General features: G+C 46.4%; 1 protein-coding gene across 2 annotated transcripts in view; it reads right to left on the reverse strand.

Annotated features, from left to right (window-relative positions):
* The window catches only part of UBA6 (ubiquitin like modifier activating enzyme 6), a 1,607,755-nt gene that overhangs the window by 1,441,400 nt on the left and 147,642 nt on the right, over window positions 1-18,713 (reverse strand). For both annotated transcript variants that reach the window (XM_069630498.1, XM_069630497.1), the window contains exons 4-5: window positions 9,424-9,452; window positions 8,483-8,577 (exon numbers count right to left, since the gene is read on the reverse strand). In XM_069630498.1, the coding sequence (XP_069486599.1) occupies window positions 8,483-8,577; window positions 9,424-9,452 (124 nt within the window). The remainder of the gene's footprint in view (window positions 1-8,482; window positions 8,578-9,423; window positions 9,453-18,713) is intronic.

The following is an 18,713-nucleotide window of genomic DNA, read 5'->3' on the forward strand; positions in this document are numbered from 1 at the left end:
ACCATGGCCGCTCCAGCAGCTTACCCGGGTTCTCGGACTTCCTCTTCCCCGAACCAGAGCGCTGGTTCGTGGTTGAACATGCCGGGGAAGTCACGCTCTGCCTGGCAGCCGAAGAGCCCAACCTTTCGGCGCTCCCGGTGCCCGCGGACTCGCGGTGCTTGGCCTTCTGTTGGGCCCCCGTCGCCGGGGCGCCCTCACAGGACTTAGAAGCCCGCTCAGACTTTTTCTTCGCCTTCTCACCTGCTGTGCCCTTCTCCAGCCAGGCGGCGAGGCGGGAACGACGATCTTGCTTGGTCCGTTCCGAAAGGTTCTTGCAGAACGCACAGTCCTTCTCCACGTGCGTCTTGTCCTCATGAAGGCAGTAGAGACATTGCGAATGCTCGTCCTCCTTGAAAACATTTTGTAATCTGGATCCAGGGCAGCACCAGAACAGCTTGGATCCGGGCGTCGAGCTTCCCTTGTCCTGGGCCATGTCTGTTGAGGTAGGCCGCAGATCTTCCGGAATCCTCCAAGAAGCGTAAACTCGACGAAAACTTCACCCTTAAGGGGCGTAGAAGAATTCCGAAACGGGTCCCCGTTATCGGAAGTAGAAACGGTGAAGCTTGAGGCTCGATTAAACCGAAAAAATGAGAAAATCTCCTGAAAAAGTGTGAAAACGCAGCAAAAACTCAAGAGCTAAAGCACGAGGACTCCCAACACTTGAACATGCGGTAAAAATCTGAGGATGGCTGCCAGAGGCGGGGTTTAGGGAGAGGGCAGTCATTGGCTGGGGGCAGTATGACCCACAGATCAGTGATTGGTTACTACTAAGAAAGACAGATCAGAAACGAAACTGATACCGATTTTTTCTTTACCGAGGATTCCCAGCCTGACGACGGGGAATATTCATGAGCATGTGAATCCATGCCAGACCCCATGCTGGAGAATTGGGTTTCTGAGTAGCCCAGTTGGCCTATCTCCCTTCTTCAACCACATCACCTTCCACAAATGCTTTCCTGCCACTGATTGTTCCATGCTCACCCCGTGTTTGAGTCCCAGCCCTTCACCAATCCACTAATTACTGTTAGTTGTGCCACCTGGAAGTATTTGATTATGCATGGGCATGCCACTCCCCCCCCCCCGTACCTTGCTCCTAAATAGTGTTTTCCTTCCTATTCTCGGCTTCTTTCCACCCCAGATATATTCCATGATGCTTTCTTGGGTTTCATTCAGCAACTTCCCGGGTGTTAGGGGGATTTCCTAGAATAGGTACAATAGTCTAGGTAGCACGTTCATCTTGACCACTGCTACCCTTCCAAAACCAGGATATATAGAGCCCCCTCCATCTTAATAAGTCTTCTTTTATTTGTTTAAGCAACGGATGGTAGTTGGCCCCTACTATCTGTTTAATGGACGCAGTGAGGTTTACCCCTAGATATTTAACTGGTCCCGGGGCCCACCTAAAAGGGTTGGATGTTTCTAGTCTGATCGTTTCAGGTTCCCCTACCGACAGGTTCAGAATTTCTGATTTTCCTAGGTTACCTTAAAGCCCGAAAAAACCAAGTATGCTTTTATCTCTCCCATTATTGCTGGCAGCGATTTTCCCAGCTCCGTAATCATTAGGATTACATAGTCTGCAAACAACCCTAATTTATGTTGTACCCCAGCCCAATTCACCCCCCCGATATCTGCGTTTTCCCTTATTCCGTGTGCAAATGTCTCCATAACTAAAGCGAAAAGGAGTGGGGATAGTGGGCATCCCCGTTTTGTCCCCCTTTTTATTGAGAATGGATTGGTTAGTCACCCGTTTACTTTTACTCTAGGCCTGTGGATGTCGATAGTTTGCTTTTATCATTCTTAGGCATGTTGGTCCCTATCCCACTTTAAGCGTTTGTTCCATGAAGGCCCAGTCCACCCGACCAAATGCCATCTCGGCGTCTAACAGCATCAGGCATGTGGGCATGGAGCCCGCCCTTCCTAGCATTGTCTATTACATGCAAAACCCTCCTTATGTTGTTGAATGTGTTGCGCCCCTGTATGAACCCGGTTTGATCCTGCTCTATTAAATCTGGTAACAAGCCTTCCAGCCTAGCCGCTAAAACCCTTGTATAAATCTTGGCATCCGTGTTAATAAGTGCTATGGGTCGATATGAGGCGCACATATGCGGGTCCTTCCCTGGCTTGGGGATCAAGGCGATATGCGCCATGTTCAAGGATTTAGTTACCTTTTCGGTATCTCTAAAAATAGGTTCGGGAGGATTCTGGCCAGATGGTCTCTAAACTTTATGTAAAATATTGCCGTTAACCCATCTTCCCCCAGGCTTTTATTTGTCTTCAGTCTAGATATTGCCCTTTGTACCTCCTCTAACTCTATGGGTTTTTCCAATTGGTCCCTTTGTCTCGAGCCTCCCCATCCCTCCAAATATGCTGCTTGTTTCTCACTATCCACTCGGTCCTCTCCGTACAGGTTGGCATAGAAATCCCTTACAATGTTTCCCTAAAAATAAATGCAACCAAATCGGAAATAATGTTATTTGGAAACCAAATGGGTCAAAAGAAAAAAAAAAGACAAGCTGGATACTAAGTGGAAAGAGCTTGTGGTCGACAACCAAGATAAAATATCTTGGATGCACAATAAATGTAAATAAAAGCAAAACAGCTTGGGTAGACCGCCTAAAAAGGAAAGAAAAATACCCAACAACTCAAGGGATTATGAATGACCGTTGTTTCTGCAAATTCTCACTCCTACCAGTCACAAAATATTACAACCAAAAAGTGATACCAGTCCTTTCATATGGGGCAGAGCTTTGCCTGGGTCTCAGCTGGGAGATCTGGGAGTACCTAGGACGGTTTTGGAAAAGAATTCTGCACCTACGCAAATCAATTCCAATGGCGATCACTCGCCATGAGGTGAGCTTGTCATCATTATATGTGAAAGTAGCATGGAATGCGTTGCTACTGTTCAGGAAGGTGAACTTGGCAAACTGCCCCCTGCAGTTCGACTTGATCAAGACAAAAGGAATCTGGCACGAATGGTTGGGTTCTGAACCTGTGGCTGTAACAGTGCAGAGCCATTCTACAAAATCTAGGCACCTCGACTGATATCCAATGCAAAAATCCAACGTACGTGAAAATAATTCTGTGGGCAGATGATTGGTGGGAAACTGAGCAGCAAAGGTCGAATTCCTCCTTGCATACGCTCTCAAAAAATGTATTTGCACTAGCCGACTCTTCAGTATTTGAAAAGATTCCCAAGTAACAGGCAGAGGAACCTCTTGCTAAGATTCCGAATGAATGTGCGCCATACAAAAGTCATCCTAAAGAGAATAAATTGGAGAATAAGTGCTGCCTATGGGGATTGCACTCAGAATCGCTAAAGCATTCGACTCTGTTTTGTGCAGAACTGAGATCAATACATTTACATAAGCTCATGAATGCGAAATTTGGGTTGGACGCTGAAAAGTGGCGGGAGGCCCTCTATGGAGGACAACGCCCCAAAATGACATACGCCCTTGTAAAGTACCTTGAGGTGACCTTTGGAAAAATAAACTTGAAGAACTAGAGAGACTAGAAAATGCTGTAAGTGTAAAGGACTGTAACATAACAACGGACTGGATAATAAAACACTTTTTTTATTTTGTAGACAGAAATGTACAAGGTTGGTTACAAAGTTTGTAATAAACTAAAATACCAAATTAAAAAAACATAGTAGAAAAATATCTGCTGACACCAGCACATTGTAAAGGTCATCAAATATCCTTTACAGAAGCCCCTAGAAGGATACCAAGTATCCTAACCGCACTTCACTTTAAGGTGTTGTGTGCAATTTTAGGAATAAAAGAAATCCACTGAGAGAGACATGGTCTTATGGACTAATCAGTTTCCCCATAGGAGTGAGCCAAAACACAAGGGAAGTAAAGCAAAAGGCTTTACTTTCATCCAGAAAAGTCATGTCAGAAATGAAGAAAATGCAACAAAAAAAGGGTTTCCCCACAGAGGTGTATGGGAGGAAAGCAGAAAAAAGCAAATCTCAAAACACATGCATGAAAAGCAATGGCAGTTTGACATGTCTTGTTTAAAATTATTTTTCTTCTACTGTAGAACCAAACCTCGATCTGCCAAGTATGCATGTAACGTAATGTACAATTTAGCATGTCATGTTTATCAAATATGTATGAAAAGTGCATGTGATGTACTGCAGAGTTGCATATATACAGGTGGCTCGTCCAATTTGTAGTGCAGTGTACCCATATTAGTTAGCTGAGCCAACTCCCGACTTGGTCCTCATATACCAGCAAACACATATTCACTGGCACAGCCAAGCACACAACACCGTGCACATAGAACTGCTAAATGTAGCATTACAGTTCTAGTCATTGCCACCATAAAACTGTCACTTGCATGCAATTGTAAATATATAACACAATGCAATGTCATTCTCCTGCGATGCTTAGTTTATTATGTATGTTCATACTCAATTACATAGATAGGGGAGTTCCCCTACTGGAAACGAACATTGCATTAACAGCCTGTTCTGTGAGAAGGTACCCACTCGGGAGGGTCTACAATCAGGCTTTAGCCCAATGCGCCTTTCTGGAGGAAAACTATCAATTTGCAGACAAGCTTGGTCCTTCGTATAATGAAACCCACACACGAAAAAGGCCGTATACTTGACTGGGTTGCTGACTATAACTGCAATACTACGATTGTCGACATCAAACCACAAATTTGGACAGATCATGCACTGATAACCTTCCTCCTAAATGTTAACTTGACCATACCTATTGAAATTGTTCTGGCTCCCCCCCTGCCAACCAGAAACAAAAAACTTATAACTACAGAAAAACTGCTACCACTCATCCTCCCCAGACTAAACTCTCTACCTGACTCATCGGACACCTCATCACTAGTAAATGAATTCAACTCTTCTATGGCTACAGCTCTAGATACTATTGCCCCACTGAAACTGAGAAAGAGTAAGCCCAGAGCCCACCTAAACACCTGGTTTACTCCTCACCTCAAATCTCTAAGACTTGAAAAACGTAAATGTGAATCTGCTTGGCGACTAGCCCCAACAGAGACAAATAAAATTACACTCATCAATGCCTCCAAGATCTACAAAAATGAAATAAAGAAAGCAAAAAGAGAGAACTTCAACAACAGAATACTGCAGGCCAAATCTGGTACGAAAGAACTATTCCTTATACTAAAGGAACTAGAAAACCCTATTCCTGTCCAGGATAACTGTGATAAAAATAAAATATGGTGCTCGAACATCCAAAAAGCACTAAATGACAAAATTGCCACACTCCAAACAGAAATTGAGATAAAGAAACAGAATATTCCACCCTCAACTAACCTAAGAGGCAAACTACCAACTAGCACTAAACTAGACCATAAATTTAACTTCTCGAAAGTAACCATACTTGAAACTGAAAAGATAATACTTTCACTCAAGCCATCCAATTGCCGAGGTGACCTATGCCCAGCCCAACTAATAAAAGACATGGCCAGAGACCTCTCCCCATTCATTTCTAAGCTTATTAATGCCTCCTTTGCTTCAGGTACTATTCCAGATAACCTCAAGCAATCTTGGGTCCTCCCCCTTCTAAAAAAACAAACATTGGACCCATCCATCCCGACTAACTACAGGCCTATCACAACGGTACCCTTCCTGTTAAAAATCCTAGACAGGGTAGCCTACCTGCAGATCCAAAAACATCTGGAGCTGCACCACCTTTTAGGCACAAGACAATCAGGTTTTAGACCTCAGCACGGAACTGAAACCGCACTCATCGATCTTAAAACTCAGGTCGACGAGCTGAGAGACTCCGGAAAGATGGCCTTACTCCTCTTACTGGACCTCTCTGCAGCCTTCGACCTAGTGGATCATGATGTGCTATGCACCCACCTAGAAACAGCTGCCCACTTCTCCACGCATGCCATCACATGGATCAAATCTTTCCTAACCGGTAGAACTATGAGAGTCTTCTCTACTTCTGCTGCTGCAGACCCAGTATCCATCACATGTGGAGTCCCACAAGGTTCTTGTGTCTCCCCCACTATGTACAACATCTTCACGAAGCCCTTGTTCGATGATCTAGATAATCTGGGTGTCACCTACACTAACTATGCGGATGACACTCAGATTCTCATACCACTCTCAGGGGATTATGAACAAGATTTGGCCTTGGTGAACAAGATTTATCTCATCATTCAGGCATGGATGGCCACCCACGGGCTATGCCTGAATGATGACAAAACGGAACTCATCATACTGGGGAACACACAAAACATCAAAAGATTAAAAGAAGAATACTCCTCCTTCGTCATAGACGGTAACACTATCAAGGTGGCAAAAGTGGTAAAAACACTAGGGTTCTACCTTGATTCCCACCTCTCCCTAACCAAACAGGTGAGCGCAATGGCATCCAGCACCGCATATACCTGCAAGCTGATCAGAGCCGCAAAACCATACCTATCCACTGCCAACTGCCTAACCCTTGCCCGAGCATTAGTGCTGTCGAAATTGGACTATTGTAACGCTCTATATATAGGGGCCAACAAACACACGTTGCAAAAGATTCAAACACTACAGAACAATGCTCTTAGAGCTGCCTTAGGAATTCCAAAAAGGGAGCATATTTCAGAAGCTAGAAGACAATCCAATTGGCTCTCCACAGCGGACAAAATCAAACTTAAGACAGCTTCTCTAACCTTCAAAAGTATCAACCATCTAGCACCTAAATACCTAGCTGCTAGATTCAACAGAAAAATCTCCACTAGACCCACCAGAGAAGCATACTCTAACCAGTTAATGATACCCCCATTCAAACTAAGTACGGCCGGAGGAAACAGCTTCCCGGTCAAAGCTGCCCAGCTTTGGAACTCCCTCCCGCCCGGCCTGAGATCTCCCCAATCCTACGCTCTCTTCAGATCCAACTGTATCAATTGGATCAAAGAAAATGACCGATAGTCCATAACCACTGTTCTACAAACGTACTATGTACATAATTATATACCCTTTATCTCTCTACTGCATATTTCCTGTTTATATTATGTTATATGTATATACCATGGCCTGCATTATGTAATCTCTACTATGTATAACCACTACTTGTAATCATGTGTAACCTGTAAAGTTTAAAGTATCCTTGAACAACGCGCCCGGTTACCCTCGGGTCTGGCGCGCGCTATAAATAATAAACTCAAACTCAAACTCAAAATAGTCGACAATTCTCTTCTGATAAACCATGAGTGGACCCCTTTGCTCTTTGAACCCAGAGAGATGTTGCTTCACTGCAGTGTTGACATCCAACAAGTTGCCATTAGTACTTGTTGGTACAGTGAATAACCTAGTCTTTCAAGGCTGGACTGCCCTTGTGTGCAGGATCAGATTGATATGCAAAAGGCGAATTCTCCTCTGTGAAAGGTCGAGTGAGATAAAACGTGGTTGTACCCCCCCCGTCCACCCCAAGTGGTAACCATTCTAGAGATCAAGTTACTTGGCTGTGTTCGATCTCAGTAGAGGGGCTCCCACAATGTTTGCATGTTCAGACTAACATCTGCCATATTCCCAGACAACCTAAAGTGCTTTAATGCCATGGCAATGGTAGTTAGGCTCGATACAAATATCACATAATAAAACAGGACAGATTTGCTGTTTCTTATCAATTTTAAATATTTCGTTTCTGACACGCTTCAGAAAAAATGTGTCTGAGCTCCGAAAGGTCCTTCATTGTGTTATTTTTAATGCAGTCTGGTTCGACAGATTCCAAAGGTATGCAGGCTACTGGTGGGACTTTAGCATAGGTTATCTGGACCTTTGACTCAGAAGGGTGGATCCATAATGCACCATACTTAAAATGTGTATTCCTTGTTTTACCCAGTTCCAGTAAAGTGATGGATTTAATGTGCCTAGGCTTGCTCTAGCTGAGGAACATCCCAGCAGCTTGGTTTTGAATCCTGTGAGATTGTCATAGAACAGCATGTACCTAGGGATGATTTAGTGTGGATGTTGACTAGAAGCTGGTTATCAACACATTCTTCAGTCTTAGTATCTAGGAATGGGCATTAGACAGCATATCAGGTTCACTGTTTTTTCAGATAGCTCCGGACTTTCGAGGACTTTTAAACATCACATAAATGACTTTGGTTAAGTAGGTGTTAACAGTAAATACGAATTCTCTGTGGTGAGAACTTTGACAGTACAGTAGAGCTATAGTAAAGTAATGCCCTTCCCTCGTAGTGAGATACAAAAGCCCTATCCTATTTCACCTTCAGCGAGTCAGTGGGTATGAAAACAAAGTATACGTTAAGAGCAAGATGTATTCCCAAAGCACTATTTGAAAATACGCACTGGAGACACATATTAGAAAATGCAACCAACGGAAAACAATCAAAGGGAGGAATGGAACAGCATGAAAATGAGAAAAGCAAGGAACGGATTCTAAGAAATAATAAAATCCATACAAGCACGGATTACAAACAAACACTAACATACCTGTTTCTTTGATTTTTAACATCCTCTTCACGGATAAAGAAGTTGGGTCCTAAATCCCATGTCTGACATGGCTTTGTGTCATGAATTGTAAGAGCCTAGAGAGAAAACAAAAAAAGTGAATAAGGTCACAGGAAAGCATATGTGAAAGCACAAGTGCCTGAACAGTTCACCAAAACTAAAGTACTGCTCGAGGTTTTCCCCTTAAAAAGGTCCACTTTGGAAATGATCTGAACATTGCACACTATATTGTTTTCTTATCACTGGATTTTTTTCTGAAATATATACAATGTGTGTAACAAATTATGAAATCTGAACAAAACATAAGAATGGGACAACTACTTGGGTACATGCCCTGGAATTCCACAATATATAACCATAATGTGTGATGTGGGTCAAATTATCCTACCAACAAAGTATGGCCGAAAGGCCAAGCCTTACAATGTAATAATCCACACAACTGAGTCTAGGCAGGAGTTACTTTCGTCAACTCTACTCATTTTATCTGCACTCGAACCACCAGGCTTTAAGATATGCTGATCAATCAAGCTGTAGAAAAATAAAATATACTGAAATGGTACCCAACATTGCTTTATTCAGCGGGTTACTAGAATTTTCTACACAAATCATACAACAGCTATACATATTGTGCCAAAATCTGTTATCCTCTGGTATAAATGAGCGGAAAAACAAAATTTCAATTGCCACGGAAGATCGCTATGGCACAGGACTGAGATGAAAAGTAATTGTAAGGGGATTTAACTATTTAGGAATTATAACCACTGAAAAATATGGTAAACAATTCAAGTTCAGCTTAGTAAGTCTGGGCAGTGAGCACCAACAAGAAAAACATTGATTTTAGTGTCCCTGATTAACAGCATTTGAGGTTAAAGTTCAAAAGATAAGAAACCATACTTCTTTCAAGAAGATAAATATGTACGTACCTTTATTCCCGCAAGTACAATGTTCTTAGCTAAAAGAGAATCAGAGAAAGATGAAAGAAAAATACATTTGCAACATTTCTTAAAATACAAATCTAGAATTATAAACATGCAGACAACTTCATGCGAGGTATTTAAAAGTACGAAGCGAAAATAAACAATTACTCACCCCTGGTAATATTGCTTCTACTGGATGTTCCTCCCACAGATTCCTCATCTTTGATGTATCCATAACCTGCTTTGCATTTCGGAATTCTTTTCGACAGCAGAGGGTGCTGTACATTATCGAGTTGATGTCCCTCGACGGTTACCGTTCCCACGTCCGGAAGTGGCCTATATGGTAGCATAAATGGCACAAACTGCGCCTGTTGCCTTAGTTCTTAGTTTTTCCCTCTTTCTGCACAACTGGCGAGAGGATCATGTAACCCGCATGGGCGATGAAAGAGAAGTATATTAAAAAGAAAATGCACCCACAGTCAGAGGGGTAGGCTGGGAGGGTGATGAGGAATCTGTGGGAGAACCTCCAGTAGAAAGAATACGACCAGATAGATGGATTCCTAAAGTAGTTTTGGAGATGGGGGTGGGAACAGTGGAATTATGATACTATTGATTGATGTTTTGCAGAACCGCTCTTTCAAAACAGCATTCCCACAGTGTCCCACAAGTATCCTGCCTCTCCCCCACCTTCTCCAACATATACACCAAGCCCCTTTGTGACCCCCTAGAAAGCCTCAACATACCCTACACTAATTTTGGCCATGATACTCGGGTCCTCCTCAGAATCACTGGTAACCACGAGCTAGATTCCACGAACATCAACCGTGAAGTGACTTCAGCATCATACAAGCCTGGATGGCAACCCACCATCTTTGCCTGAATGATGACAAAACTGGGCTCCCCACACTGCCTCAAACACCTCAGTCCTGCCCTCGACTCATTCTGCATCGACGGAAACACCATCCCTGTCTCCACCCATGTCAAAACAGTAGGCGTTTACCTGGATGCAGAACTAAATATGAAAAAACATGTCAAAGCTATCGCCTCCTCTGCGGCTTATGTTACCAATCTTTTTTTTTGTAAACAATGTTTATAGTTTTTTCTTTTATTTATTTTATTTAAACACAGCAACTTCCAGACATTGCATAGACGTTTACATCACATTACATTACATTTCCTAGCTGTCTGTTCCTTTCTTCTCCCCACAACCGCCTCCCCCCCTACCCTGGCCTACATCGCACTTGATAGTTCCTACTCCTTCTCCTACTATTCCTCATCCACCTCCCCCCACCCCTGATATCCATACCCTCTTGCACAGGGGTGTTCTCCAGGCTATTAATGCGCCATGTTGAAGTGGCCAAATTCACGATCAGCTGCCTCCAAGCGTCCTCCCCCCTTCAGCCTGGTCTGTGTTCCAACCTACTGCTTCTTGCCACACCACTGTTTCTGCATTTGCCCATTTTAACAGGTCCCTCCACCATACCTGCACCATAGGCCTAGTCTGTGCCTTCCATCCCATCGCTCTCTGCCGTTGCACCAGTGTATATGCCAGATCATTCAGCTTAATCGCATGTTTAGCCCGTCAAGCCTCCTATCAGACAAGCCTGGGGGTATAATTTTCCAGGGTGATATCTGCCTTCGCTAATACTTGGGCTACTTCTTCCCAAAATCTGCCAATCTCTGGGCAGGCCCAAAACATATGGATCAGATCCACGTTAGATTCCCCACACTTTGGACATGATTGTTTTGCTGCCTGGCTGAACTTTGCTATTCTATTCAGGGTTAGATATGCCCTGTGGGTCACATATAGTTGAATCTGTTGGGAGTTGGGCGTTTCTAGACATCTTTTTGTGGTACGCCATTGCTCTAATCCACATTGCGTCTGGGATGGGTTCCTGCAAGTCTTCCTCCCAGTTTAGCTTTGTCTGCCCCAACTCCTTTCCCACTTTGGACATCAGTAACTAATATTTGCACGACTTTGTGTCCCCCTTCTGACACATCATAGAATGTCTCTATCGTTTCTTCTAGTTGCAGGGGCATTTCATTCTCCGGCCATCTGTGTCTAATGTACCTTAGGCAGGAATACGTGAGGTGTTGCCCCCGGTGTACACCCGTGGCTTCCGACAGTTCCTCAAAATCCCTGGACAAACCCTCCTTTATTATATCTCCCACCGTTGCTAATACCCTGGGTTCCCAGTAATTCCTTACATTTAACCTCACTTGTTCATCTACTCCCTCTAACGCAACCAGCGGGATCTGGGGGGGGAATACGGTCTTGTGAGCCCCATCAATTGGCAAGCCCTGCGCCACATTACACACCCTAGTTGCAGCAGCAAGGGTGAATGGCTTGTACACAGGTCTGTTATCCATATTACTTCGTTCAGGAAGAACGGAGTACTCCTCGTTTGCAATAGACGTGGTTCAGGCGTTTGCTCATCAAACAGCCATCTCGCTACGAATTGCAGCTGGCTCGCGACAAAATATACCTCAAAATTGGGCAAGTTTATCCCCCTTTGCTCATATGGGTTCTGCAGTTTCCATAATGCCGCAGGAAGCTCCCCCATATACCATGCAATTAAAAAAAATAAATAAATAATTCGGTATTGCAAACAGGACATTTGCAAAATAGTGTAGGAACCTCGGTAGCACCACCATCTTTAGTAATGCTGCGCGCCCCATCATGGACAAAGGCAATCTGGCCCAAAAAGACATTGAGCTTTCGATTTTGTTCACGGCTTTAAGCATGTTCTGTGTATGCTGTCTTAGGATCATGATAGATGTCCACCCCCAGGTAACGGAATGTGTGCATCTCCCATTTGATTGGTAGCATGCGCACAGGCTTTCCAACATATCCACCCAAAGGCAACAGACTACTTCTGTGGGTTGATCGTAATGCCCGATAAGACAGCATACCGTTCTATCACATCTAGTATATATTGCAAATTCGTTTCCGGATGTTGCAAATATAGGAGCAAGCCCTCTGCATACAATTAAATCGAATGCCTCCCACCCAGAATGCCTATGCCCGCCTCCCCGTATTCCTCCTGTAAATAAGCTTCCAGTGGCTCCAACGCTGGGTAAAGAGCCTCGGGGACCACGAACATCCTTGCCTCGTGCCCTTGCTCAACTGCCATTGTTCTGGGATGACCATGCCCATTTTTTACTCTAGCTATCAGGGCACTATATAGCAATCTCACCCACTTGATGAACTTGGGCCCCGTGCCAAACCTTTCCAGCACTGATAACAGCAAGGGCCATTTTACGGAGTCAAACGCCTTGACTGCATCCAGTGACGCCACTACTAACTGCTGTGTGTCATCTCAAGTGCAATCTATTATGTGGTGTAATCTTCTCAGGTTATTAATATTCCGAAGCGGAACGTATCCTGCTGGTCCAGGTGTAAAGGCTTAGCTATATCTGGTTTGAGTCTATGTGCCATTACTGCTGTGAGAATCTTCCCATCTTGGTTCAGTAACGGGAGGGGCGTATACGAGCCACACTCTGGGCAAGATCGAATGGAGGGCAGATGGACATGTCTAGAAGTTCGGGTAGCACATCCTCCTGGCCCAATCTGGAGTAATGAGGATCATGCACTTCCCAAACGTCCTAAATCTCCTGATGACATGAGGAATAACGGGGACTGGTGGAAACGTGTACAGGAGTGGAAATTCCCAGTGCACTACAAACACGTCCCCCAGAGCTCCACTCTGAGGAAATTCACAGGAGCAGAACACTTCCTGTTGATACTGGGCACAAACAGATCCCCTTGAGGGGTTCCCCAAAGGGCGAAGATCTCTAGAAGGACTTCCTGAGCCATCTCCCACTCGTGCAAGACTGCTCTGCCTGCGCACAGCGTCCACCGTTATGTTCTCTTCACCGGCTAGGGGGAAAGCCGATAGAGCGATTCCGTTTTTGTGGTGCCCAAAACCAGAGCTGCATTGCCTCTCTGCAGAGTAGGATTGACCCAACATAGCCTCATCTTGAGGTAAAGCATGGCCATTGTGTTGTCCATCATTATCAGGATGATCTTAACCTATATGGAAGGCAAAATAGCCATTAGTGCGGGTCTGATCGCGCTCAGCTCTAACATGTTTATGTGTAATCTTGTTTCTGATGGGGACCAAAGTCTGATGATGGTGAGATCGCTCATGTGAGCCCTCATCCCATGAGCGAAGAATCCGTGTCTACTGTCATCTCTGACCAGGGTTGCCAAAAAGGTTCCCCTAACATCACATTATCCTTACAGACCAACCACATGAGATCCTGTGCGACCAAGCTCAGGGCCTGAAGAAGGTCTTTCATGCTGCCTGCAAATTGTGACTATTGGGATGCTAGAGCCCACTTGAGGAACCACATCCTTATTCGTGCTTCGGGCACCAGGAAAATGAAGGATGCCATGAGGCCCAGCAAAGTCAAATGCAGGAAGATATTGGGCGTTCTGAAATCTGGTTAGCATCTGTAAGATATGTTGAGCCCTCACCTCGGAAGGCAAAGCCTTCTCAGAGTAAGGGTTCTATGTCATTTTTTTTCGCTTTTTGTTGGTCGCCTACCAAAAAAGAAAAACGATTTTTGGCAGCCCACAAAAAGAGAATATGAAAACCCTTTGCCCCCCCCCACACCCATCCTCGCTTGCGGGATGTCTGTAAAATCAGGGGGTCTCTCCCTTGAACCTCTGCCCCTTCAGCTGCCCGGCATCTCCAAGCATACCCCAATCCCCCTACAATCAGAAACACGCAACACACTCACACAAACCCTTACCTGTTCTCCTGCAACACTTCTTCCTGGTTTCGACGTGCCCGTCAGCCTGTGTGCGTGGCAGGTGTATGACAGTTCGATTTAGAAAGACCGCTCTGTGTGGTCACAGAGTGGTCTTGCTAAATCGATTTTTTTTCTTTTCAATTTTGGACTGCTCCAATGAATTGCAGCTTCTGAGAAGGTGCCACCTAGGACTTCTTGAAATTGTTGTAGAAGCCCAGTTTGTGGTGGGAGTGGAAGGTGATGTTGAGATGTTCCAGAGCCTGTTCAGGAGAACAAGCTCTGATCAGCCAAACGTCCAGGTAGGGAAAAGATGTGAATCCCTCCCCTCCTTAGATTTGCTGCAACCACTGCCATCAACTTGGTGAAAACCCTTGGGGCGGAGGTGAGCCGAAAGGCATTACTCTAAACTGATAGCGAGAACTGCCAATGGCGAACCTCAGGTACTTTCTGTGGTTGGGATGTATAAGCACATGATAGTAAGCATCCTGAATATCGAGTGACACCAACCAATCCTGGAGCTGAAAGGCCTGGAGGGTCTGCGAAAAGTGACCATCTTGAATCTGTCCTTCCAGAGGAACTTGTTCAAGTGACTAAAGTCCAAGATGGGTCGCAGTTCTCTGTCTTTCTAACGAGTGAGAAAAATGGTGGAGTACCAACCATGGTATTGCTCCAGTACAGATAACTTTTCCACAGCACCTTTCTCCAGCAGGGACAGAATCTCCCGGGGAAGGAGCAGATCTGGTTCCCAAAGAGATTGCTTGCTCGGGGGACAATCTGGAGGCCTTAGCAGAAATGGGAGCAAGTATCCTCGGCCCACTGTCTCAAAAGCCCATGCATCTCAAGTAATGTAATGCTATTCTTGCAGATGCTGGGTCAATCTGCCTCCCACCGGAGTCCTGTGAGCTACGTGCTCAGAGAGGTTTGGGGCAGTGGCAGAGGGCAGTCAGGAGGTGGCTGCCTGGGCAGTCTTTCCTTAACAGCCTCTGGCACACATAGAAACCTCCATTGTCCTCTTTGGGTACCCGGACCTATTCTTATTGGTCCTAAAGAGCAGTAGCAGTGAAAAGAACACCTTCTCCAACCCTGTGTAGGTGTGTGCCCTTGTTGTTGACGAATGGCTGCCCCTAAAGATTTTGCACCAGCCTTAGAAGCTTGAAGCTTTTCTAAGCTATTGTCTGCTTTTGGTCCAAAAAGCAGAGACCCATCAAGGGGCATGTCCAGTAGCCTTGATTGGACGTCTGGAGCAAATCCAGACTTGCGTAACCATGCGAATCTTCCGATTACCGCACTTGAGCCCATACACAGACCAACGCAGTCGCTGCATCAAGCTCCGATTGGAGGGACTGGAAGGAAGCCTCATTACCACCACCCATATCATTAAAGCCATTCCTCATCTCTCCCTCAGGAATGTTTTCTGCTGCCTGAGAAAAAAACATTCCATAGAGTATCTGTATTTTGCCATAGTACAAGATACCAAGATGCAATAATGGCTTTCAGTGCCATGCTTCCCACAGAAAATACCCTCTTGGCTAGTGCATCGTATTTATCGTCTCCATCTGGTGGAATGGTTGGATAAGCTGCAGCACTTGAGGTGGAAGTAGCCGCCTGCACCACCAAACTCTCTACAGTAGGGTATCTGGAAAGAAAGTCTGGGTCAATAAGTGAAGGTCTGTACTTTTTCACCAACTCCTTGTTCATAGCAGGAGTTGTGTCAGGGTTTTGCCAATTTTGTAAAATGTTTTTTTAGAGCTGTGTGGAAAGGTAACACATGCTTTTTAGCAGGGCCTCTCTATCCAGGATGTCTGTAAGGTCATCCTGAGTTTGCAGGATGCCCCCAACCCAAATATTCCATCACCCTGTTCAAAATGGTTCTATATGCCGCATTTGGGTGAGCATTTGCTTTAGGCATGTCGAACTCAGAGTGAGGTATCTAGACCACTGACATCTTTAAGGAAAGCAGCTAGGTCCTCTAGTCAAGATTGATCCAAGATCAATTCTTATGGAACATTTGGTGTTCCAAAACATTGATACCCAAAGGGTATAACATCATCTTCTTGTCTTCCTCAAGAGAGAGACAAAGGACTTCAAACAAATCCTTTTTTGACTGAGGTTTAATACTCGTAATAGAATCTGAGGTCGACGTCTACATCGAAGGGCCCTTGGACGTTGAATCCTTCAACAAAGAAGTCCATGAAGCCATGGATTTCAATGAAGTCTCTGTGGTTAACATGATCAACGCTACTCAAGACATCTCTGAGGTCTTCTGACTCAGGGATTTGGGCACACGGGTCAATAGACTTTGACAATTCCCTGCCGGGCTTGGAAGTGTTGAGAAGGGGGGAGGGGGGAGAGGATCTGTCTTCCATGACAGGAACTTCACAGGCGCCGAATGCATAGGCTCGAATGGGGCTCCCATGAGCCTGGTCAGCACCACATTAAGCTCCCACGCCGGGGTAGGGGCCTTCACCGGCGGGAATGATCGGAATAGTCCCTTCATAAATTCCTTTACCAGGCGATGAGACCACAAGGACGCCCGTCCCGTAGTCCTGGTATATCGGGAGATGGCAGCCAGATGTATTTTTATGGAGGCGTGAGCCAGTCCAGCTTTGGCCAGCGACAGTAGGTACGGTAGAACTTGAGGGACCGTAATCCGCAGAGGGTTAATCTTCTGTGCACAGCACCAGACAGAGAACCTCTTCCATTTATGACCGTAACACTTGAGAGTTGAGGACGCCCTGGCCTTTGCAAGAACCTCTCTGCAATCATCCGGGATATCGTACCCTCCAAACTCTAGTGCTGCAGGAGCCAGGCCTGCAAGTTCAGCGACTGTGGATCGTGGTGTAGAATGGCGCCTCCTTCTCTGGAGAGAAGATCCGCGTCCGCTGGCAGCCTGACTGGCGGGGACGTTGACAAGTCCAGAAGGTCCGGGAAATAGACCTGCCTCGGCCACGCCGGTGTGACGAGGATCATCCTGCACCTGGACTTCTTGAGCTGGCTGATGAGGCGGAGCAGCAACGGCAATGGAGGGAACGCGTATAGAAACAGGCCGTCCCAAGGGAACGAGAAAGCATCGCCCATGCTCCTCGGATGTGGGAACCTGCTGGCGAACCTCTGGCAATTGAAGTTTGTCGCCATTGCGAACAGGTCGATCTGGGGTTTGCCCCATCGTTGGAAGAGTCTATCCACTTGATCCTGGAGCAGTTCCCACTCGTGGCACGAGCGCAGCTCCCTGCTGAGTGAGTCGGCGATGGTGTTTTTTATTCCTGCCAGGTGGATGGGAACCAGAAACATCCCCTGGGCGACAGCCCAGTGCCACAGATCCTGGGCCTCCTTGGATAGGGCTGCGGATCTGGTGCCCCCCTGCTTCCGTATGTAGATCGTGGTGGTGTTGTCGGTGAAGATCCTCACCACGTTGTCCTTGAGGGACGGGAGGAACGACTTGAGCGCCCAGAACACTGCACGGAGCTCCAAGATGTTGATGTGAAGAGACCTCTCCTCTGGGAGCCAAAGGCCTCTTGCGTGGAGATCTCCGGTGTGGGCCCCCCAACCCTCCAGAGAGGCGTCCGTAGTCAGCGTCTCCTTTAACACCGGGGTTTGAAAGTCCGTGCCCGTCGTGAGGTGAGCCCGGGTGCCCCACCATAAGATCGCCCGACGGAACTCCTCGTTGAGGGGGATCCTGTCCTTGAAGCAGCCCCTCGCCTGAAATCAGCGGGCATCGAGGAACTCCTGTAGCGGACGCATCCGAGTCTGCAAAGGGGTACAAGGTAGATGAATGAGGACATCATCCCGAGAAGGGACTTGATGGACTTCACCCTGGCCACGTCCGTGGCTAACAGGCGCCGTACCTTGCTCAGGATGGTCTTGGTCCTCTCCTCTGAAGGGGAGGCCAATTGCTCCACTGTATCGAGCTTCGCCCCCAAAAACAGTGCTACTTGCGATGGAACCAGGTGGGATTTGGGGTAGTTGATGGAGAACCCCAGCTCCATGAGAAACCGGACGGTCCTCGCCATATGATCGACGGCAAGTTCCCTTGACCTTGCCCGGATTAGCCTGTCGTCCAGGTAGGGGTGGACGTGGATCCCCTGCAGGCGCAGCCGCGCCGCCACTGGTGCCAGGCACTTGGTGAAAACCCTGGGTGCCGACTTTAATCCGAACGGTAGGGCTCTGAATTGGTAGTGGCGTCCTTGAACCACGAACCTGAGGAACTTCCTGTGCCTTTTTAGAATGGGGATGTAGAAGTAAGCATCCTCCAGGTCCAACGACGATAGGAAGTCGCCTTCCTCCAGCTGTCCCCCCTTGCTTGCCGCGACCTCTGTAGGCCTCCTGGGAAGAGGAGCGGCCCGCATGGCGGTAGGTGGAGGAGCCACCGTTGGATCCTTTGGAGGCACCCTGGCTGCCTCCAGGGCTCCAAAAGGGCCGTCGCTGCTGAAGCACCCCAAGGGCACGGGCCATCTCTGAGTCAGTCTTAATGGCCTGTAGAGACTCATCCACCGCCTTACCAAAGAGGTCGTTGCCGTCGAACGGCATGTCCAACACTC

The sequence above is a fragment of the Ambystoma mexicanum genome, chromosome 6q (genome assembly GCF_040938575.1).
Source record: "Ambystoma mexicanum isolate Mex_15411 chromosome 6q, UKY_AmexF1_1, whole genome shotgun sequence".
NCBI lineage: Eukaryota > Metazoa > Chordata > Amphibia > Caudata > Ambystomatidae > Ambystoma > Ambystoma mexicanum.